Source organism: Oncorhynchus tshawytscha, linkage group LG23 (assembly GCF_018296145.1).
Source record: "Oncorhynchus tshawytscha isolate Ot180627B linkage group LG23, Otsh_v2.0, whole genome shotgun sequence".
Taxonomy (NCBI): domain Eukaryota; kingdom Metazoa; phylum Chordata; class Actinopteri; order Salmoniformes; family Salmonidae; genus Oncorhynchus; species Oncorhynchus tshawytscha.
This window is the reverse complement of record NC_056451.1, coordinates 12,882,007-12,905,388: the sequence shown is the minus strand read 5'-3', so window position 1 is coordinate 12,905,388 and position 23,382 is coordinate 12,882,007. Positions and strand designations below refer to the sequence as shown.

Below are 23,382 nucleotides of genomic sequence, written 5' to 3'. Positions count from 1 at the left end.
GCTGTAAGAGGCATTAACCCCAAAATGAGTACATGACGCCCAGAGACAGATCTGGGGTGAGGTGGTTTAGGGGGGTCTATTTGGGCATTGGGGGAATCCCCTCTTCTAACCAATCAACCTGACTCGCACATAGTCAAATGGCTGATTCAGCTCCGGGTGGATGCATTTCTTAAGGGCAAATAAAGGGGGTTATCCCGTGAGTAGAGGGGATAGTGAAAGTCAAGTCGCTGTGACCTAATCGACCCCATCTAAAAATGTTATATATACACAGTCACTCAGAACATAGAGGATACTAACAAAGTCTCTAATTTGTTTAAAAAGCATGGAGACTGCAAACTATGAGAACAGTTGATGAAGGATAGTTCTGATAGATGATTTGAAGATCTCAGCAAAGTCCATTGAGGGGAGAATGAGTGGTCTGAGGGTACTGTACTGTACTGTACTGTACTGTACTGTACTGTACTGTACTGTACTGTACTGTACTGTACTGTACTGTACTGTCTGTCTGTTCCCCCAAAGAGGTTTATTTGTAGGCAGGGGGGCTGCAGACTGCTTGAGGCAATCTGCAGGGCGCGAGCACACACATATACACACAAACACACACAAAGCCCTCACAGGAAAGCAAAGTGATCATTCTCAGGTCAGGTCAGGTGTGTTGGAGAGGTAGGATGTGTGAGTACCATCCATAATTTAGCTGAACTCTGCTTACGTGAAAACGTTGAATAGTCTAATTTGAAATAGGACAGTCAATTATTAATTTGTTTCACACTGTATTTCTACTTGACTTACTTTTCACAATTAATTTGACAAATGTAGCATTTTCCAATTTTGTATTTATTTTGTATTAACTTGTAACACACACACACACACACACACACACACACACACACACACACACACACACACACACACACACAACATAAAAGCCTGCTGCCGGGGCTACTTCCCATCTTCCTCCATGGTCATCCTCCATGGTGGCCAGCCAGGTCACCCGTGATACAAGTCAGTATTCTAAGTCCACCCATGTCTGAGAACGTTGGGAGAGGAAGTGTAAAACGCCCACTAGGGGCAACAGTGAGCACTGTTAAGTAGCTTCAAGCATCTGCCTCTGATTCCAATGGTTGCATGTTGGAATCCAGCAATAGAAAGTTGTTTTTGATATTATTGTTTTAAGCCTATCCATTCAGAGTTAATGCCTAAACTTAACCCTAACTGTAAAAATCCAGTTAATATCTAAACTTAACCCTAACTGTAAAAATCCAGAGTTAATGCCTCAACTTAACCCTAACTGTAAAAATCCAGTTAATATCTAAACTTAACCCTAACAGTAAAAATCCAGAGTTAATGCCTAAACTTAACCCTAACCGTAAAAATCCAGTTAATATCTAAACTTAACCCAAACTGTAAAAATCCAGAGTTAATGCCTAAACTTAACCCTAACCGTAAAAATCCAGTTAATGCATAAACTTAACCCTAACCGTAAAAATCCAGTTAATGCCCAAATTTAACCCTAACCGTAAAAATCCAGTTAATGCCTAAACTTAACCCTAACCGTAAAACTCCAGTTAATATCTAAACTTAACCCTAACTGTAAAAATCCAGTTAATATCTAAACTTAACCCTAACCGTAAAAATCCAGTTAATATCTAAACTTAACCCAAACTGTAAAAATCCAGAGTTAATGTCTAAACTTAACCCTAACCGTAAAAATCCAGTTAATGCCTAAACTTAACCCTAACCATAAAAATCCAGTTAATATCTAAACTTAACCCTAACTGTAAAAATCCAGAGTTAATGCCTAAACTTAACCCTAACCGTAAAAATCCAGTTAATATCTAACCTTAACCCTAACCATAAAAATCCAGTTGATATCTAAACTTAACCCTAACCGTAAAAATCCAGTTAATGCCTAAACTTAACCCTAAGTGTAAAAATCTAGTTAATAACTAAACTTAACCCTAACCGTAAAAATCCAGTTAATGCCTAAACTTAACCCTAACTGTAAAAATCTAGTTAATAACTAATCTTAACCCTAACCGTAAAAATCCAGTTAATGCCTAAACTTAACCCTAACTGTAAAAATCCAGTTAATATCTAAACTTAACCCTAACTGTAAAAATCCAGTTAATATCTAAACTTAACCCTAACCGTAAAAATCCAGTTAATATCTAAACTTAACCCAAACTGTAAAAATCCAGAGTTAATGTCTAAACTTAACCCTAACCGTAAAAATCCAGTTAATGCCTAAACTTAACCCTAACCATAAAAATCCAGTTAATATCTAAACTTAACCCAAACTGTAAAAATCCAGAGTTAATGTCTAAACTTAACCCTAACCGTAAAAATCCAGTTAATGCCTAAACTTAACCCTAACCATAAAAATCCAGTTAATATCTAAACTTAACCCTAACTGTAAAAATCCAGAGTTAATGCCTAAACTTAACCCTAACCGTAAAAATCCAGTTAATATCTAAACTTAACCCTAACCATAAAAATCCAGTTAATGTCTAAACTTAACCCTCACTGTAAAAATCCAGTTAATATCTAAACTTACCCTTGAAATTTCACTTTTGGAAGAACTTCGAAATTTCTAATTTGACAAACATGGTTGAAGGTGTAGCCTAATTCTGACCTGAGACTGTGAGAGCTGGTAGCTTGTGAAAGAATGTGTGGGACCCCCACCGTCAGTACTCTGGGCCCTCATGCATTCATCACTGCATCCCAAAGTCTCTCACACCCCGCCCCCTCTCTGCTGTTTGTTTCTTTATCTGAACAAACAATTAACCAAAAACATGTTGTTTCTAAAGCATTAAAACACTACTTTACTTTAAATCTCCCTCTCATCCAACTGTTATGTGGCATGTGGCCCATGGACCGAATCGGAGTTTGAGCACAGTGCTTAAAACCCATGATTTATATTTCACTTGATTTATTCAAACATTTGGCCAAAGCATCAAATCTCTTCAGGGAAATGCTTGAAACATTTGACAGTGGAAAATAAGCATACGCCTGCGCACTCACGCCAATTATTATATATATTTTTTATTTTAAGTCTCCGTTGATAAATTGTGTTTAAAAGGCTGCTGAAATGCCGAGCTGAGTGTGCACTGGCAAAATCCAATAGTCTCAGTTGAATAGCAAATTGGTCCAAATTATTGAAAGGAAAAAAGCCTTGGGAAGAGGAGGGGTAGGAGTAGGAGACGGGAGGAGGGGGGCAGCAACAATCCTTTCCCCTTCCCATATGGTGAGAGCAGTGCCGATAGCATCACATTCCGCGGAGCGTTGCCTGTCGTCCTATGGTGAAGTGCCATCGCTCTAATCAAAAACAAACGGAGCCGCAGCTTTCGCTTGCGCTCAACTCAGCTCCAGTACGGAACGTCAATCCTTGGCTGTGCGAGGTCTCCGTCTGGCCGATATTCGGTGGCGACGGGGCCTTGAACGATTGAACTGTGGCTAATTGAAGAAGCGGGAGAAGTAAATACTAGCACACCACTCAAGACGAAGTTACTATGGGGAAGTGCAGGGAGGCGGGAGTCTAACGTGGATAGGGGGCACAAATCAAATCAAAAGATTTACAATTCGGATTATTTCTATTTTGAACACTTCATTTTCAGAGGGATTTTCATCAGATTTTCTGGCCATTATCACACGCAGGAATGAACGGAAAGGAAGCGAGGTTTTGCACGGGATGCTGGAGGCAAATGATGCTGTCAATCATTCTGGTTCTACACTTGATTCCCCTCTTTGTACATGGTAAGAAATCGTATACGTTTTTACTCACAAGAAAGCAAGGGTTGTCTCTTTGTTTCCCCTCGGATGTGTATGATAGGCTGACCACCGTGAAACCAGGGACTAAACACACTTGCACAGAGAGTCAGTCCAACAAAGGGGGCCAGTGAGTCTTCTATTGTAGGCTAGAGCCGACTGGTCATGCGCTCACTCTCAGAATAGTGTCATTGAGCACATAGGCATCTTTTCCCAGGACGTTAACCGATATTTTATTTGGGTTATGAGATGACATTATGGGTGGGATATTGTCGGGCAATGGGTCAATTCCAAAGAGAGGCAATTGCATGGAAGTTGTATTGGTTTTTGGAGAGCCGGATGGCACAATTGCCTTTCAGCAATGACCCACTCTCTGTATCGATGTTACGGGGTAATAGTGGCGAGCCGATGCACCAAGATGGCTCCCCCGAGGCTGCTGCTGTCACTATGGCAATGATGGAGCCAGGCGACACAAAGGCAGGATTACGGTCGGAGTCCCTGTTGCATTATTCATCAACCAATCCGAACAGACATTCTGATACAGCGCGCCTTGGCTTTTATAGAAAACATGAAAAGACATTGAAAACTCTCTATCCTCATTTGTCTCATGCTGAATCACAGCACTTCTTACATATTAATAATGTTGTTGGCTATGAATAGCCCAGGGATAGAATCAATGTGACATCATGGGGATATAGGCTACCTAATTTAGTCGATTCATTTTTATTTAAATTGCCTTACTCGGTCGCCATTACCATTATATTTTATGTTTGGCCACTTCTGCTTGGACACCCATAACAATGATGTGCAGTGATTGTAGGAATGGGAGCGTGAATTGGTTCCCTACTTACAGGCAATGTAGTCTGCGGAAGGATGGGATGTTAGCTTATATTTATTTATCCATATGTCAGTATAAAAAAAAAACGTCTGTGTAGCCTCTGGAGACTGGTGCGCTATTTGGTGCGCTATTGTCCAACCGGCAAAAAGAGGATCCGTTTATGCCCATCACCGCCCAGCAACAGGGCACTGAAGACGGTACCAATGCACCAAGACATGCTCAAACAATGTCAAAATGCCCTGATTAAATGGGTGAATTTTTAATATAACATTAGCCATGCCAAATATATACAATGATGGCTGCAGGAAAGTAGGGTGGCTGAGGGTGCAGCACCCTCTGATAAGAATACAATTTAAAACATTAGTTCCACAAAATTAGTGAACTAGGCTTTTAATACTCCTATAGGGAGGGTGAGCCCTCCATCATCGCCGTCATTTCTTTGCTTCACCGGTTTGCTGTGGCAGTGGCACCACCTGCTCCTTCTACTGTGAACACTGAGATGACCAAAGAATGGTGTCCCTAACAATGACACTTAATTACATGTCAGAGCTCCTCTTCTTGGTGGCATTTTCAGTCATCCATAGTGAAGTGAAGAGATGGTTAGGGGGTAATAGTGAGGGATGTAGAGGCATCTCCCCTCCCCCACTCAGAATGATGGCTCTGTGAGCGGGTTTGGACGGGTGATGGAGGGGGTAATAGTAGTCAAGGCTCAGCCACATTTCCAGGATTTATGTCCCTGGGGCCAGCACAGTGATGGACTCTGGGAATGATGGACCTCCCCGCCCACCTGCCTGCCTCTCCCTCCTGCCTGCCTCTCCCTCCTGCCTGCCTCTCCCTTCTTTCCTCTGCTCTCCTCTGGCCTGCTGACACACATCTGCCGCGGACAGATTATCTTTGAAGCGCGGGTGTGTTAATCTGCAAACCAAATCCCCCCCAGCCTTTTTTATAGCAGTTTAGTAAAAAAACACACATTTTGATCATAACAGTCATTTTAAAATCAATTTAAAGTAAATTGGAGAAATAGTGCACGTCTGTCTGTCTGTCGGTCGGTCGGTCGGTCGGTCGGTCGTATGATGCCACTGGTATGTGCTCTGTGTAATGGCAAATGTGACCCAGGTTAGATATACCACATGCTAAAACAGCCTACCTACATATCCTTCTTACATTGGTCTGCTCATTAGAAAACACCTGCCAATGGGTGTAGTTCCAACCTTCCTTTCTCTAGTCCCAGTCGTAAGTATACATTACTCATTTCACATTAGTCACACAATGAGCTTTGTTCACTGCTAGGTTGAACACATCACCAATGGAGAGCTGAAATCATTAGAACCTTGGGTGGATGACCTCAAACCCCAGCACCTCACATGCTGCTTGGTAGAACCTCTGCACTCCACCTCCTTCCATCTCAAACAATGGCTTGCTCAGCGCAAAGACGCCTCTGCATGTGTAACATGAAACCCACTTTAGGCACACCCTCCTTCCCAAGCAGCTCCTCTCAGTGTTGCTTCAGGGGGATTGTGGGGTGACTTTGCATCTCATCATCAGAGGAGAAGCACGGGGAGACGCAGTGAAGAAGACAAAATAGTGTTATCCCGTTCTCTCTGTCCTACCACCTGCAACCCCCTGCACCCCCCTGCACCCCCTGCTCCAAGGTTCTGCCTCCAGTTGCCAGCAGGAGACCATTAACCAAGGTGTCGGTTGGCTTGACCTGGCCAGCCGTTTAAATGTGTGTGTGAGCATTCCCATAGGTTGTGATAGTGTTAAGAATAAGTGTGTATCTTTGTGTCCTTGTACGTTCTAGTAGTCTGTGTGCGTGTCAGCGAGTTCATGTCAGTGCACGCGCCTCCTAATGTGTCAGCGCACATCTCGTCTCCTCCTCAAAGCGAACCGTGCTCTGCAATGCGAGCGGAGTGTATTACATCACCAAGACGGCGTCCATAGCTGAGCCCTGTCCTATTAGCAGTCATTCCCCTACCTCCCCCTGTCAAAGAGGTGGTCCTCTGTAGCTCAGTTGGTAGAGTATGGCGCTTGCACCGCCAGGGTTGTGGGTTCAATTCCCTGGACCACCCATATGTAAAATGTATGTATGCACTTGGTTAAATGACATATATTAATAAAGAAATCCACCACATTCAGCTGAACCAAATGAAAGAAGGGATAATAATCTTACTGATAGCTGGATTCATGTGGTCTGTGTGATCCCTGGATGCCTTTCAAAGCTAGGAGTTTATCGAAGGCTAATCACTTAAATCAGTCGTTCCCAATTTAGCTCTGCCCGGAGTACCCCTGTGGTACCCTCTCATGGGCATTTTATGGTATCATGAGTCTCAAGTACCCTCTATGGATAGGCCAAGTACCCCAGGGGTCCTAGTACCACTGGCTTGAAGCAGGAAGGTAAAGGATTAGTGTATGGAGTATGGACACCGGAGGGGCATGTTTAGAGAGGACAGGCTCCCTGTTCTGCATTTTGATAACACACACGACCAGGCACACACAAATAGCAAGTGTTCTGTAAACCACACACCTGCACACACACCCTTTGTTCTTACGCACTTAATATTTATGTCTGAAAATGTGAGTATTAGCGTTTTGTCCTTGTAGTGTGTGCGTGCATGCGTGTTTTTGTGTGCAGATCTGTTAGGTTAGCAACGCTGCATCAACTCTCCCTCTGCACAGTGAGGGCAAGACTGTTGCCATGGCAACCCATCCCTCCTCCAGCCTGCCACCTGTTGGGCACAGAAATGAAAGGTTTTATGTGATGGAGGGACGAAGGGAGAGAGAGAGAGAAGGAGAGAGAGAGATGGAGAGAGTGGTAGGTGGAAATCAATGCAGGGGTATTCAATTAAGGCTGAATGCAGACCCATGCATATCCACTTTCATAGATATTAATGAGTGGTGTTGAGTAAAGTGAAAAAGGTTAATGCATTATTCATAATGGTTATATAGTGTGTGTGTGTGTGTGTTATACCCGTGCATATGTGTGTATGTGTGTGTCTATATACAGTATGAAAGTCCTCTCTTGAGGATTGTTTAGAGGGAGCTCACTGTAAAATGGATGGAAACGAGTGATCAGTCAGGCTCACTCTCTCACACACAACCTCATAATCCCAGAGACATAGAAACAGATATATTTATTTGAAGCTACAGCCAGCTGTGCTGTACTTTATCTCACTGCTCTGGCCACCCTTACCTCTGACCCTCCACCCCTATGTCCTTCTGTCTGGGTCAGCAGACACTGCCTGGGAGCTAAAATCTGTCACAACCAATCCCCGCTCTCTTTACTGTCTGTCATAGCCAATCACAATCCCCCGTTTCATTTGGAGGTAGGCAATGCATCCCAACTAACCAGGAAACAAAAGATACGGCAGCTAGCCAACACCAACCCTGTTGTCCCTGGCAATGCTAAATACCTCTCATTACCCCCCCATACCCCCAAACACCTCAGAATACTCTTTAAGGGGTGAAGGGGTTCCTTATGTAACACTGTCTGATAGTCCCGTATGAAAGGGGAACACAAAGACCACTTTATCCACCCTCCCAGGCCGCCACACACTGCTCTCCAACAGCCCTTGGCCGGGGGTCCACTGTGGCCCCCATGAGCCTCATTCCATCTGGGCCAGGGGGACAATCAGCAGTGGAGGCCAGGAACGGTGAGAAGACCAGGTCTAAACAGGGATCTGACCCTACCCTGGCAATCTCCATTCAGGCCATTGTGGCATCATGCCAGGCTGCCACCCTGCTGGACCTGTGTATCTAATGTCCGTTTTGTTGGACAGGCTCTGTGTCATAGTGGGCGCAGTGTAGCTTGTTGGCTGGGATTGGGTTGGCGTTCAGGATGTATGGTTACTCATACTGAATAGGTAAGTCACCTTCCTCTATCTTGCACAAGTCTCACTTTGAGATCAAATCCATGATTTACACACAAGTTTTGCATCTGTAGGCCCACCTCAGGGTAGGCGTTAAATTACACTGCATTTTCACCTTTGTTCTTCTGCCTCAAATAACGTTTTTAATATTCTCTGATCTCCTAAAACTTTGCCTGATCATAAACAGTATCAACTGCAATATGAAGTATTTTTAGACTGGTGTTAATAGTCTTGCCTTGCAACTGGATAAATCAAATCAGTGTCTTCACATTGTTTAAAGAGAATGAGACTGCGATTTGTCTCTGGTGTATACAAGTCTTTCATTGGAAACCTCAACTCGAGTAAGTCCAAGAATGGTGTAAGTGCCTTCATGTGTTCTCGTTTGACTTCAGAAACAGCTGCACATATACGGGCAGGCCCACTCTCCCTGCATGTGAGCCGAAGTCTCGATGACTAAACTTCAGTTCTCCTTATTGAATCAAAAAGTATTTATTTGTGGCTTGGTCAGGTGATGAGGAGATAGCTGTGTACCAGTGGGAGATACGAGTCTGCTGTTCACAGTGGTTCTCAATCTATGGGTCTTGGCTAAGGCTGCACAATTTAGTGAACTTTTAATAAATGCCCTGGTTTTCCCAATATCCCGGTTGGAGGATTCCCGGAATCCAGAAATCTCCAACCAGGATTTCTGGAAAACCAGGGAATTTATTAAAAGTTCACGTAATTTTACAACCCTACTTCTGGCCGGTGGTGCCCAGCGAAGTCAGCGGACTGTCAAAAGTCTCCTTGTTAATCCAATTAGGTTAACAACACTATGTGAGGATACATTCTTAATTGAAACTCACTTCAGAGAATCAGCAAAGCAAAGCTCTCCAATAGAGCGGCTCTTCAAGAGCACCAGTGGTGTCCTCCTTAGAGAGAGAGAGAGAGAGAGACAGACAGACAGACAGACAGACAGACAGACAGACAGAGAGAGAGAAACAAAAGGGGTTGAGAGAGAGAGAGAGTGTGTCTCTACGTAGATGAGTGATTAATAACCTTTCCTGCAGTCAAATAACCAAATCGCCCCCTAGTGGCCTCATGGGTGGAATGTTATTCATATTTTTTGTAATTTCATAATGAATTAACATTATTTTTAAAAACCTGCTGAAAATCTGGTGTTTCTATGTCAAACGGTGTTGTTATATTTCAGTCTTCTGTGATGTACAGTATATAAAGTGTTATATTGGTATGCACACTCAAATGTAATACATTTCAACTCTATATCTGACATTGTACAGGTGTCTTAAGCCCATAACCATCTGTGTGAGGTGTATACTTTTGTTTCAACGTAGATTTGCTTAAGACCACCAAGAAACACTCTGTGTGACCCTGATTTAGCCCACTGCCGTAAAAGGTTTTAAGAAGCCTTTGAAAATATTTTTTTTATTTTTACCTTGAAGTAATCCCTTTTAGAAGAGAGAACCACATGTATGGAATGTTTTAATTAGTGAACTAGTTACTGCCAAATGTAGTACAACTCCAGTATTCCTGACTCAATAAACCCGACAAACCCGACATCCATGAAATCTAGACATTTATACTGCACACAAATGACGGCCGTGCATCACAAAAATATTTCTATGGCTGTTAGCCCACTACACTGGCCACACTTTGAATGATACTGATATAGATGTTGATGGTGAAAACAACAGGGAACCCAGACTCGGCCAAGGTTACTGTTTGGCCATTTTGACAGAAACAACGAGACAGACCTTTGTCTTTGGAACGTTACTTTCCGTCTCTGTTTGTTTTCCAGACATACAACTGTTAAAGACGTAAAGTGACTTGAGTGATTGTTAGAGCTGAACAAACACAGAAGTGTGACTACAGTGTCTCTTTACCGTCGGACTGAGCTGTCTGTTGAGTAGCCTGCTCCCCTGGGGACTACTCACACAGAGTTAGCTAGCCTGTTCTGTTCTCTGTAGAGTTGATCACTTAATGAGAGAATGCCTGTGTCCGTGCGTCTCTCTGTGTGTGTGTGTGTGCGCGTGCGTGCGTGTGTCCTTGCGTCTGTGTGTGTGTGTGTGTGTGTCTGTGTGTGTGTGTGTCCTTGCGTCTCTCTGTGTGTGTGCGTGTGCGTTCGTGTGTCCTTGCGTCTCTCTGTGTGTGTGTCTGTGTGTGTGTGTGTGTGTCCTTGCGTCTGTGTGTCTGTGTGTGTGTGTGTCTGTGTGTGTGTGTGTGTACAGTATATTCCTTTTAAAGTATATTCCCTGAATATGTGTGTAAGCGTGACGGTCCATAGTGGTTTTGGCAGAAGCGACGCTGCTCAGAATGTCAGATGACGTCGTTAACAGCAGTGTGAGCAGCAGAATGAGTGTCTCTGGTGGATGGATTAACCCAAAATTCACCCTCATTTCAAAAGCCTCTGTTTCTCTGACTGCAGCAGAAATAAGCCCAGGATTCCACCTGGCTGCTCCCCATTAACAGCCTTTATCTGCTTAGTAATGCAATACTCTATAGGCCGACTGTATATTTCCTACAAATAATTCTAGTATAACCGCGCCTGGTTTTGTTGAAGCTTTGTGAGTTACTTGGTTGTCACGCACCATTAATGAAGAAATGGTTATATTGTCTGATATGAGATGTTGGTTTGTGTGGGTGTGAATGTTTTTCTTGGACACCACACTGAAACCTAGACACCACGTCACAAATGGCACAGCGCTTATCAAGTATGATGATGTCATTTCTGTGGAAGAAAACATCTCTTACTGACAAGTAAATCCGACACTCTTTCACTGAACGACATGTGTGTCTGGTTAAAGTAATGTCTCCCTGTGTTTCTCTCAGCGCTGCTCTCTGTGAGACTGCAGGCTGAAGATGCCATATGACCGACTCCCCTCCAGATCACTCCACCTCCCACAGGGAGCCCCGGAGACCCTAAACCCCAAACCATAATCCCTAATCCCAGCTCCTTGCCATTCAAGTACATTAGTCTATTATTACACATAATCCATGGGGTTCGCCAAAGCTGCTTTAGGAGAGGAATAAGGAGCTACACTTGGCTGATGTAATTGACCAGTGGATAAGTATATGGCCAGTCCATCTTGGTTTAATTTGTTTTGCATTTTAGCCTCAGGGTAATGCTGGACTACTGAGCCGTCTTGGGAGACAGATACCGCCCAATGACTAGGGACTTGAGTCACGATATGTTCAGTCGTTCAATTGACACAACTCGTCACTTGGCTGAAGCCTCAATGCAAGAAAGTCATTGGTCATCTGATAGTTTGTTCGGTTGGTGTTTGTTTACTACAGGTGTAGGATGTTAATTTGACCACTCTTTTGTTGCTGAGAATTTCCCTCACAGCAGGAAATGCAAACGTGTAATGTATCTGAGGTTCTGTTGGTAATTTACAAAGGTTTCTGTTGGTAATTTACATTTGAAATATCTCTGACTTGACTTGCCCTAACGAAAAATCTATCAACCCCTACAAACAAATGTTCTAATGTTCCAATGCACATAATAATTCACATTTCCTGTTGCTGCAGGATTATTTTCATGCCGTAGCAAACTGGAGTAGGTCTAGTTCTTGTGTCCCTGTTTTATATTATGAATGACATTAAGTGGACAGATTGATAAAAGGATATTCACTCATGGCGGTGTGTGGTTACGAGACCTGACAACATTGTTTTCTTGTATGTTTTCAGGGAACACTCTGAGGGCCAATGTCCCTGAGTTGGACACCACTGCCAACGTGACATCCCTGCCCAGTAAGGTCGAGGAAGCGGCCAAAGTGAATGATGTTGTTATCGAGGTGACCGGGGTCAGCGCCTCAGTCAGCCCCGTCTTCACGGTGACCCAGAGGGCCGGCCGCATGCCCCGCTCCAAAGAGGAGCAGGGCAGCGGCATGCTGGGAGAAGGGGTGTTGCCAGCCGAGGAGGAGGTGGTGGCCCCGCCCAGGATCAGCCCTGACTCAGCAGAGACAGAGCTCCTTCTGCCTAGCAACCCCCGTGGCACGGAGGAGAAAGAGGATGAAGAGGAGCACACCGACCCACCGTGGCTGAACGCCAGAGACAACGTCTTCGACCTGGACCGTCACTTCCGAGAAGGAGTAGCCAATCTGGCCACCACCACTGCCCCTCCCCCTGCCGCCGCTAACCCCTCTCGCCCGGACGTCCTCACCGTGGACTTCTTCGACCCCGCCTCTCGCGGCCGCGGCCTGGACCTAGCCCCGCCCTCTCCCTCCTCTTTGGCCCACGAGCTCCAGGGAGGCGACCCCACTTCCTGGGCCATGCCAGACAACTACGACTACCTCACGCCGTACGAGGAGGGTGCGTCGCCCACCCCTGATGAGTACTCCTACGGCACCACTACTGATACCTTGGATGGGGATGACGACTTGAGGCTAACTGCCGAGCCTCCATCCCGCTCCAGGCCCAGGGCTCCCCCAGGTTCCGGCTCCTTCACCCCAGACAAGAGGCTGCCCAGTGGGGGTGCTGCTGCTGCACCAGAGGGCCCTGCGGCAGCCCCTCCAGCGTTACCCGTGGATGGCTCAGACGGAGCCGGTGGCTGCCGCCAGGGCTACGTGAAGCAGAATGAAACCTGCCGCTCCCCCTGCGACACACTGCCCAGCTACTGCTTCAACGGAGGCCAGTGCTACCTACTGGATGGAATGGGGGTCTTCTGCAGGTGAGAGATGGAATGAGTGCACGCACACACACACACACACACACACACACACACACACACACACACACACACACTCTGGCACACATAGCCATCACACATACTGTACATCATAGGCAAGGCATCCAGATGGAAGAAATCTAGTTTACTAACATATCAGAGATAAACATTGAACCCAATAAAACCCATTATCTCTGTCTGCATTACAATAACAGATATATACACCCTGGACAATGTGTTTAGAAAGTACGAGCTAGCCTGATGAGTGAATGAGATGGAGGATGGAAAACAGTTCCCCATCACACACACACACACACACACAGTGAGCGAGAGAGAGAGGGAGACAGAGAGAGAGAGAGGGTAGGGGAGAAAGAGGGAGACAGAGAGAGATAGAGAAAGAGAGAGAGAAGGAGATGAGAGAGAGAGGGAGAGAGAGAAGGGGAGAAGGAGGGAGACGGAGAAAGAGAGAGAGGGAATGTAAATTAAAATTGGGCTCCCATATGAAGCAGCTCAGTGATTTCAGACTAGAGAATAGAAAGCAGCACGTGTTCCTGGATGCTTTACAGAGACGTTTAGGAGGAAACTTCAATTGTTTTGCCAGATCAATTTCAACCATCCGGTTCAACCCACACGTGCGCAATCAATCTAAAACAAAAATCCAGAAAATCACATTGTATGATTTTTAAGTAATTAATTTGCATTTCATTGCATGACATAAGTACTTGATCACCTACCAACCAGTAAGAATTCCGGCTCTCACAGTCCTGTTAGTTTTTCTTTAAGAAGCCCTCCTGTTCTCCACTCATTACCTGTACCTGTTTGAACTCGTTATCTGTATAAAAGACACCTGTCCACACACTCAATCAAACAGACTCCAACCTCTCCACAAGGACATCAGGGATAAAATTGTAGACCTGCACAATGCTGGGATGGGCTACAGGACAATAGGCAAGCAGCTTGGTGAGAAGGCAACAACTGTTGGCGCAATTATTAGAAAATGGAAGAAGTTCAAGATGACGGTCAATCACCCTCGGTCTGGGGCTCCATGCAAGACCTCACCTCGTGGGGCATCAATGATCATGAGGAAGGTGAGGGATCAGCCGAGAACTGCACGGCAGGACCTGGTCAATGACCTGAAGAGAGCTGGGACCACAGTATCAAAGAACCATTAGTAACACACTACGCCGTCATGGATTCAAATCCTGCAGCGCACACAAGGTCCCCCTGTTCAAGCCAGCGCATGTCCAGGCCCGTCTGAAGTTTGCCAATGACCATCTGGATGATCCAGAGGAGGAATGGGAGAAGGTCATGTGGTCTGATGAGACAAAAATAGAGCTTTTTGGTCTAAACTCCACTCGCCGTGTTTGGAGGAAGAAGAAGGATGAGTACAACCCCAAGAACACCATCCCAACCGTGAAGCATGGAGTTGGAAATATCATTCTTTGGGGATGCTTTCTGCAAAGGGGACAGGACGACTGCACCGTATTGAGGGGAGGATGGATGGGGCCATGTATCGCGAGATTTTGGCCAACAACCTCCTTCCCTCAGTAAGAGCATTGAAGATGGGTCGTGGCTGGGTCTTCCAGCATGACAACGACCCGAAACACACAGCCAGGGCAACTAAGGAGTGGCTCCGTAAGAAGCATCTCAAGGTCCTGGAGTGGCCTAGCCAGTCTCCAGACCTGAACCCAATAGAACATCTTTGGAGGGAGCTGAAAGTCCGTGTTGCCCAGCGACAGCCCCGAAACCTGAAGGACCTGGAGAAGGTCTGTATGGAGGAGTGGGCCAAAATCCCTGCTGCAGTGTGCAAACCTGGTCAAGAACTACAGGAAACGTATGATCTCTGTCATTGCAAACAAAGGTTTCTGTACCAAATATTAAGTTCTGCTTTTCTGATGTATCAAATACTTATGTCATGCAATAAAAGGCTAATTAATTACTTAAAAATCATACAATGTGATTTTCTGGATTTTTGTTTTAGATTCCTTCTCTCTCTCACACAGTTGAAGTGTACCTATGATAAAAATTACAGACCTCTACATGCTTTGTAAGTAGAAAAACTTGCAAAATCGGCAGTGTATCAAATACTTGTTCTCCTCATGTATGTTCACAGTATAGGGGATGCATTAGATACAGTACACCTCTGATCTTGTCGTTGTCAGATTATTTTAAATTTACTGTGATTTTGTGTGTTTTACAAGGTTCCTGGTGCATTGATACCTGGCCAACAGATCTTTATAGAGGTCACCATGAGGAGAAAGTGTAAGCCAGGTTACATGAGAAGGAAAAATCCCTTCCCCAAACTCATCCAACCCATTGTTATAAAACCCCTCGGATCATTATGCAGAGCTATGCCAAGATATTTATTTCCCTTTATCCTGTAACTAACCAAACGAACCAATCAGCAGGGAGAGATCAGAAATCAGCAAACATCTGTGTGGATTAGCATGTAAATGTATGCGTGGTAGCAAGTCCCTGGATGGCCATCGCCTCCTGACTGGCACTGATGGAGATGATGATGGCAATGAGAGCTGGCGCAGATGAATCGAATAGACAGGGTCCCCATGCCAACGTGATTATGTTCACACAACAGGAGAGCTCACACAAATGTATGTGTGCACATATGCTCAAATTGAGACACACACACACACGCATTTACACATACACATGGACGCACACACTGTCACGGCTGTTGAAGGAAGAGGACCAAGGTGCAGCATAGTGAGCGTACATATTCCTTTATTTAAGAATGACGGCGACAAAAAACAAGAAACCATACAAAAAACGAACCGTGAAGCTAAAGGCTACGTGCCATGAACAAAGAGAGACAATGATAGACAGCTGTCCTCGATTGAGAACCATACCCGGCCATAGAAATACAAAAATCATAGATAACAAAACATAGAATGCCCACCCCAAATCACACCCTGACCAAACCAAATAGAGACATAAAAAGGCTCTCTAAGGTCAGGGTATGACAGTACCCCCTCAAAGGTGTGGACTCCGGCAGCAAAACCTGAACCTATAGGGGCGGGTCTGGGTGGGCATCTATCCGCAGTGGCGGCTCAGGTGCGGGGCGCAGACCCCGCTCCACCTATGGCTCACCCCGCTTTGGTGATGCCCCCGGACTGGGCGCCCTCATTTCTGCGGGCCCGGACTGGGCACCCTCATTTCTGCGGGCCCGGACTGGGCACCCTCGTTGCTGCGGGCCCCGGACTGGAGGGCGTCGCCGGAGGCTCCGGACTGGAGGCCCTCGTTGGAGGCTTCGTGCATTGTCTCACCACTGGAGGCTTCTTGTCATAGATCATCACTGGAGGCTTCTTGCCATGGATCATCACTGGAGGCTTCGTGCCATGTCTCACCACTGGAGGCTTCTTGTCATAGATCATCACTGGAGGCTTCTTGCCATGGATCATCACTGGAGGCTTTGTGCCATGGATCATCACTGGAGGCTTCGTGCCATGGATCATCACTGGAGGCTTCGTGCCATGGATCATCACTGGAGCCTTCGTGCCATGGATCATCACTGGAGGCTTCTTGCCATGGATCATCACTGGAGGCTTCATGCCATGGATCATCACTGGAGGCTTCGTGCCATGGATCATCACTGGAGGCTTTGTGCCATGGATCATCACTGAAAGCTTCTTGCCATGGATCATCACTGGAGGCTTCGTGCCATGGATCATCACTGGAGGCTTCGTGCCATGGATCATCACTGGAGGCTTCGTGCCATGGATCACCACTGGAGGCTTCTTGCTGTGGATCATCACTGGAGGCCTGGCTCTGGGAGTAGGCACAGGACTCACCAGGCTGGGGAGACATACAGGAGGATTAGTTCTTGGCCGAGGCACAGGACTCACCAGGCTGGGGAGACATACAGGAGGCCTTGGCCGAGGCACCGGATACACTGGGCCGTGGAGGCGCACTGGAGGTCTCGAGCTAAGAGCCTGCACATCCCGTCCTGGCTGGATGGTGACTTTGGCCCGGCACGTGCGGGGCGCAGCGACAGGACGCACTGGGCTGTGCAGACGCACTGGAGACACAGTGTGCAGAGCCAGGGCAGGATATCCTGGGCCGTAGAGACGTACTGGAGGTCTGGAGAGCAGGGCTGGCACCATCCTTCCTGGCTGGATGCTCACCCTAGCCCGGCAGATGCGGGGAGCTGGGATGTAGCGCACCAGGCTAAGAACACGTACCGGAGACACTGTGCGCTCCACCGCATAACACGGTGCCTGACCAGTACGACGCCCACCACGATAAGCACGGGGAGTTGGCTCAGGTCTCCAACCTGACTCTGCCACACTCCCGTGTGCCCCCCCAAAAATATTTTGGGGGATGCCTCTCGGGCTTCCTTGCCGCCGTGTCCCCTCATAACGTCGCCTCTCAGCTTTAGCTGCTTCCAGTTCCTCCCGTGGACGGCGATACTCCCCAGCCTGCCTTCAGGGTCCTTTCCCATCCAGGATCTCTTCCCATGTCCAGGAGTCCTGAACACGCTGCTCCTCCTTACCACGCTGCTTGGTCCCTTGGTGGGGGGAAGTTCTGTCACGGCTGTTGAAGGAAGAGGACCAAGGTGTAGCGTCGTGGGCGTACATATTCCTTTATTTAAGAATGACGCTGACAAAAAACAACAAACCATACAAAAACTAACCTTGAAGCTAAAGGCTACGTGCCATGAACAAAGACAACTTCCCACAAAGAAAGGAGGGAAAACAGGTTACCTAAGTATCGTTCCCAATCAGAGACAACGATAGACAGCTGTCCCTGATTGAGAACCATACCCGGTCAAAACATAGAAATACAAAAATCATAGATAACAAAACATAGAATGCCCACCCCAAATCACACCCCGACCAAACCAAATAGAGACATAAAAAGGCTCTCTCAGGTCAGGGAGTGACACACACATACACACAAAAACACACACACGCTTTGCTTTTACCATGAGCCCATTAGAACCTCTCCCAACTCAAGGCCCTAATCATGACATAATGACCCGGTCTTCTCCTCCCCCTGCAGACACACAGTTTCTCACCAGTGTGCAGCTATACAGTTAAACTGTTCAGTGATCTTGACGCTGACCTCTTGACTCTGACAGTTTCCTGTTGCAGGCCAGCAGTAGGTAGTCTCCCAGCAGGCCTAATGGCCAGAGATGAGGTGTGTGATTGAGATGGCAGATGCCTGATCCTTGCAGAGATTGGTCTTATCCTTTATACTGGTTTATAATCATTGGAGCAACAGTCCATAGAGTAGGCAAGCCAAGAGCAATATCGCAAATCACTCCCATCAAACTTAACTAGGATACTACAGCAATGTGGCTGCAGGTAGCTAGTTTAGTGGTTAAGAGCGTTGGGCCAATAAATGAAAGATCGCTGGTTCGAAATCCCTGAGCCGATTAGTTGAAAAGTCTGATAAGGTGCCCTTGAATAAGGCACTTAACCCTAATTGCTCCTGTAAGTCACTTTGTGTAAGAGAATCTGATAAATTACTCAAATGTAAATGCTTATCACTATAAGACAAGGTCTTTGGTGGGCTTAAAGAGATCATAGTAAACCATAAACAAACAGTAAACAATGCACTACGTACATTGATTTTGATGTCTGTGAGAAGTCCATGTTAGATGACACTGTCAGTGTCAGTGAAGATCTGTGTTACACTGAGGGACAGTCCAAGTTCTGTCTGAGGTTGGGCTAAGAGGCAATATGGGTCAGTGGAGCTCTGGCACAAGTGTCTGTGTGTGTCTGTGTGTAATGGTGAACTGAGGCTGATTCATACACCAGCCCAATTGAATCACAGTGGGATGAATGCAAAGGGCTCTGCCCTCTGTTATAACACACTCCTACAAGTAGTTGGTTGTGTCTGCCCTCAATATCTCTTTCTGGGGTTTACCGACAAAAGCCATGTCCTGTTGTGCATGTGTGTACTGTAAGCGTTTGCATACTACGTGTGTGCGCATGTGTGCGTTGGTTTGGATATGGTCAGTAAGACTAGTTACAGTCTGTAACAGTCATGGAGTGGCTAATTTGAATGTTTGATCTACCTAACGTCATCAATAGTTTACCTCTCTCTTACTATCCTAACTAACATTTGTAATAATTTCCCCCATAGCTGGAGGACATCACTGTAGAATGGAGTGTAGGAGGGAAAGAGAGCGAGATGGATGAGATAGACATGGCAAAGAAAATGAGAAAAAAAGAGAGTAGGAGGGACTGAGAGAGAAAATGAGTCAGAGTCCGTCCTGCCTGCCAGTATGGAAACAGATCAGGACGAGCCAGGTTGAATTAACTGTGAGCGTGTGTGTGTGTGTGTACACAGTCATAGCTGTGTTTGTGTGTTAGTGTGTGTGTGTATATGTGCATGTGTGTATGTGTATGTCTGTGTCTGTGTGTATACAGTCATAGCTGTGTTTGTGTGTGTGTGTGTGTGTGTGTCCTGCAGCTTGATATAATTAAGAAGAGGTATTACCACCAGGAGTCCCATGTAGTCATGGCGATTTAGAATTTTGGGTTGCATTATGACAAGCATACACACAAATAAACATGCATGCACACGCACACACACACACACACTCTCGGATTATGGCTATATTAAGACCCCCTCCACCAATAAGCAGAAGTAGGAGAGCACAGGGTCATTCAAGAGGTCAGACACAGGAGATGAAGATCTAGTGAGAGGGCTCAGATCAGGGAACATACACACATGCACAAACACACAGATCCGAACACACAGACCCACACACACAGACCCACACAAACACAGTAAGGTAGTCCAATGTATCCGATGAGCCATTCTGTGGCAGTAGAGTCTGGTTTGTTGATTTGGGGCGCACACACACACACACACACACACACACACACACACACACACACACACACACACACACACACACACACACACACACACACACACACACACACAGCAGTTAAATGGAACATGGGGCAGGTGTACTACATGTATTTCTAATTAGGGTTCATGGTTCATCAACACTTTACTTGACATCTAGCGTCACAACCTGTTATGGCACGGTCATAACCTGTCATGATATGGTCATAACACTGTCATGGGTACGATTTTTACACCTGCTATGTGGACAGCTCTTCAAATTAGTGGATTTGGCTATTTCAGCCACACCCGTTGCTGACAGGTGTATACAATTCAACACACAGCCATGCAATCTCTGTAGACAAACATTGACAGTAGAATGGCCTTACTGAAGAGCTCAGTGACTTTCAACGTGGCATTGTCATAAGATGCCACCTTTCCAACAAGTCAGTTCGTCAAATTTCTGTCCTGCTAGTGCTGCCCCAGTCAATTGTAAGTGTAGTTATTGTGAAGTGGAAACGTCTAGGAGCAACAACGGCTCATACACGAAGTGGTAGGCCACACAAGCACACAGAATGGGACCGCCGAGTGTTGAAGAGCGAAGCTCGTAAAAATGGTCTGTCCTTGGTAGTAACACTCACTACCGAGTTCCAAACTGCTTCTGGAAGCAACATCAGCACAATGACTGTTCGTTGGGAGCTTCATGAAATGGGTTTCCATGGCCGAGCAGCCGCACACGAGCCTAAGATCACAATGCCAAGCGTCGGCTGGAGTGGTATAAAGCTCACCGCCATTGGAGTAGTGGAAACACATTCTCTGGAGTGATAAATCACACTTCATCATCTGTCAGTCTGATGGAAGAATCTGGGTTTGGGGGATGCCACGAGAATGCTACCTGCCCCAATGCATAGTGCCAACTGTAGAGTTTAGTGGAGGAAGAATAATGGTCTGGGGCTGTTTTCATGGTTTGGGCTAGGACCCTTAGTTCAAATGAAGGGAAATCTGAAAGCTACAGCATACAGTGACATTCTAGACTTTTCTGGGCTTTCAACTTTGTGGCATCAGTTTGGGGAAGGCCCTTTCCTGTTTCAGCATGACAATGCTCCCGTGCACAAAGCAAGGTCCATACAGAAATGGTTAGTTTAGGCCTCCCGAGTAGCGCAACTGTCTAAGGCACTGCACCGGAGTGCTTGAGGCGTTACTACAGACCCTGGTTTGATCCTAGGCTGTGTCACAACCGGCCGTGACTGGGAGTCCCATAGGGCGGCGCGTAATTGGCCAAGCGTTGTCCGGATTTGGGGAGGGTTTGGCCTGGGGGGCTTTATATGGCACATCGCTCTCTAGTGACTCCTTGTGGCGGGCCGGGCACCTTCAGGCTGACTTCGATCAGTTGAACAGTGTTTGAACAGTGTTTCCTCCGACGCATTGGTGCAGCTGGCTTACAGGTTAAACGGCAGGTGTTAAGAAGCGCGGTTTGTCTGGTCATGTTTCAGAGGACCCATGACTCGAGCCTCTTCCGAGCTCATTGGGGAGTTGCAACGATGAAACAAGATTGTAATTGGATCGCACAAAATTTGGAAGAAAAAGAGGGTAAAAAAATGTATTTAAAAAAACAACATTTTGGTTTGTCAAGATCGGTGTGGGACACCGACTGCAAGCCAGGCCTAATCGCCCGACCTCACTAATGCTCTTGAATGGAAGTAAGTCCCTGCAGCAATGTTCCAACATCTAGTGGAAAGCCTTCCCAGAAGAGTGGAGGCTGTTGTAGGAGCAAGGGGGGATCAACTCCATATTGATGCCCATGATTTAGGAATGAGATGTTCGACGAGCAGGTGTCCACATACTTTTGGTCATGTAGTGTGTATTATGAGTGTCAAAACCCACATTTATTCAAATGTGTTATTCCCTGCCAAGAGGTTTCCTTTCGTTTGGAAGTTGGTTTCTTAAATCCGTTGTTCTAGTAATTGATTTCTTTACAGTCATATTTTTTTCATCGTATTTTAAAGAACTTGGAGAAAATACACTTTATGACACTGTCATGAAGCATTATGACAATACTGTGTCACTTTACTTGGACTAAGAATTATAACCATCAGAAGCATGTTGCCAGATAGACCTATCACGTACATGCCCTTATGTCAGTCATCAGTCAAAAAGAGGGTGTCTTGTCCTGCTCCTGAAATCTGTTTATGCATTCATCCCAGTCATCAGCAACAGAGCATTGGTGTAGGTGCACGTCTTGACATCAATGTGTGCGCCATTACAATTTCTGAAAATGTTATATAACATAAAAATACCGTTGACAAGTTGGCTATGGTGTAATGGAGTTTTGACACTCTTATGTAGGTGTCATAACCAGCCACAAAATAATGCTATATATGTCACAACTGGTCTGAATATGTGTAATGACAGTGTTATGTCCATATTATGACAAGTTATGTCAGCTGTTATGACATGGTTATGGCCGTGTCATTACGTGTTATGACGCTAGGGGTCAGGTAAAGTGTTACCCAGCAGGGTAATGGGCTTTGTATTGCCAGAGGAGGTATATGGGTGATAGTTTGACTGATTTGTTTCCTCTACCGATAACATTTTCCCGATCATGGTGCCACCCACCTAATGACTTCCCACACCTTCATTTGTCTCTTAAATGAGTTTCAATTGATTATTTTAGTATCTATTTGGGGGCTGACTAGGCTGGGACTCTAGTTGTAAAACTAGGGGAAACACTGCTCAATGTTGTGACAGTCACGCTGGGCTCTGATTAACGTTGCTGATCTTACTCTCCATTACCCTTTCATTATCCCTCGTTCTCCTTCCCTTTGTACAGTACCCCCCCACCCCATCCCCCGTTTACCCTCATCCTCCTTCGACCTCACCCCACAACACTGTGGGGGCATCCCAGTATGTCCCGTTTGTGCCCACCTCTACCTTCCAACCCACTCAGTGCCCCCCTCATCTTAGCCAGGTTACGGTATCTATCCCGGGGGAGTTGGCAGTCGAGCAGCCTTTACAAGCCTAATCAAGTAAATATTGAGGGGATTTGTGATGTGGCCCAGGCTCGGGTAATTCCATTGTGTCGCTGGGTTAGAGGGCTGTATTTGGTGGCGATTGGAGGTTGTGGTAAACCTTGATTGAGTTAATGATGGGGTAGGGAGGGAAGGCTCTGTGGTTACACTGGGTAACTGGTTAGGGTAAAGCTGTGGGAGTCGTGAGTGTTTAAACGAGGAGCTCAGAGAGAGAGAGAGAGAGAACCAAGCCTAGCAAGAACCAAGCCTTTTAAGGTAAAACAAACAAACAGCCATTTTGGATTGTAGGATTACAGGTTTCAGGGTGGAACACAATGTGGTCGATTTAAGGCTAATGAATGTTTCTACTGGGTTTATTTCAGTTGGATTGTTTCGGTTTGATTTTAACACTTGAGAAAACTT

The 23,382-nt window shown here is 46.0% G+C and overlaps 1 protein-coding gene across 9 annotated transcripts in view; it reads left to right on the top strand.

The window, feature by feature from the left end:
* Positions 1 to 3,132: 3,132 nt before the first annotated feature.
* The window catches only part of LOC112222932 (chondroitin sulfate proteoglycan 5), a 33,805-nt gene continuing 13,555 nt past the window's right edge, over positions 3,133 to 23,382 (top strand). For 3 of the 9 annotated variants that reach the window (XM_042304623.1, XM_024385805.2, XM_024385812.2), the window contains exons 1-2: positions 3,138 to 3,753; positions 12,154 to 13,135. In XM_042304623.1, coding sequence (XP_042160557.1) covers positions 3,657 to 3,753; positions 12,154 to 13,135 — 1,079 coding nt within the window. In that variant the 5' untranslated portion in view covers positions 3,138 to 3,656. Of the gene's footprint in view, positions 3,754 to 12,153; positions 13,136 to 23,382 lie in introns of all 9 variants that reach the window. The other 6 variants (XM_042304624.1, XM_024385806.2, XM_024385811.2 and 3 more) reach the window with 6 other exon arrangements.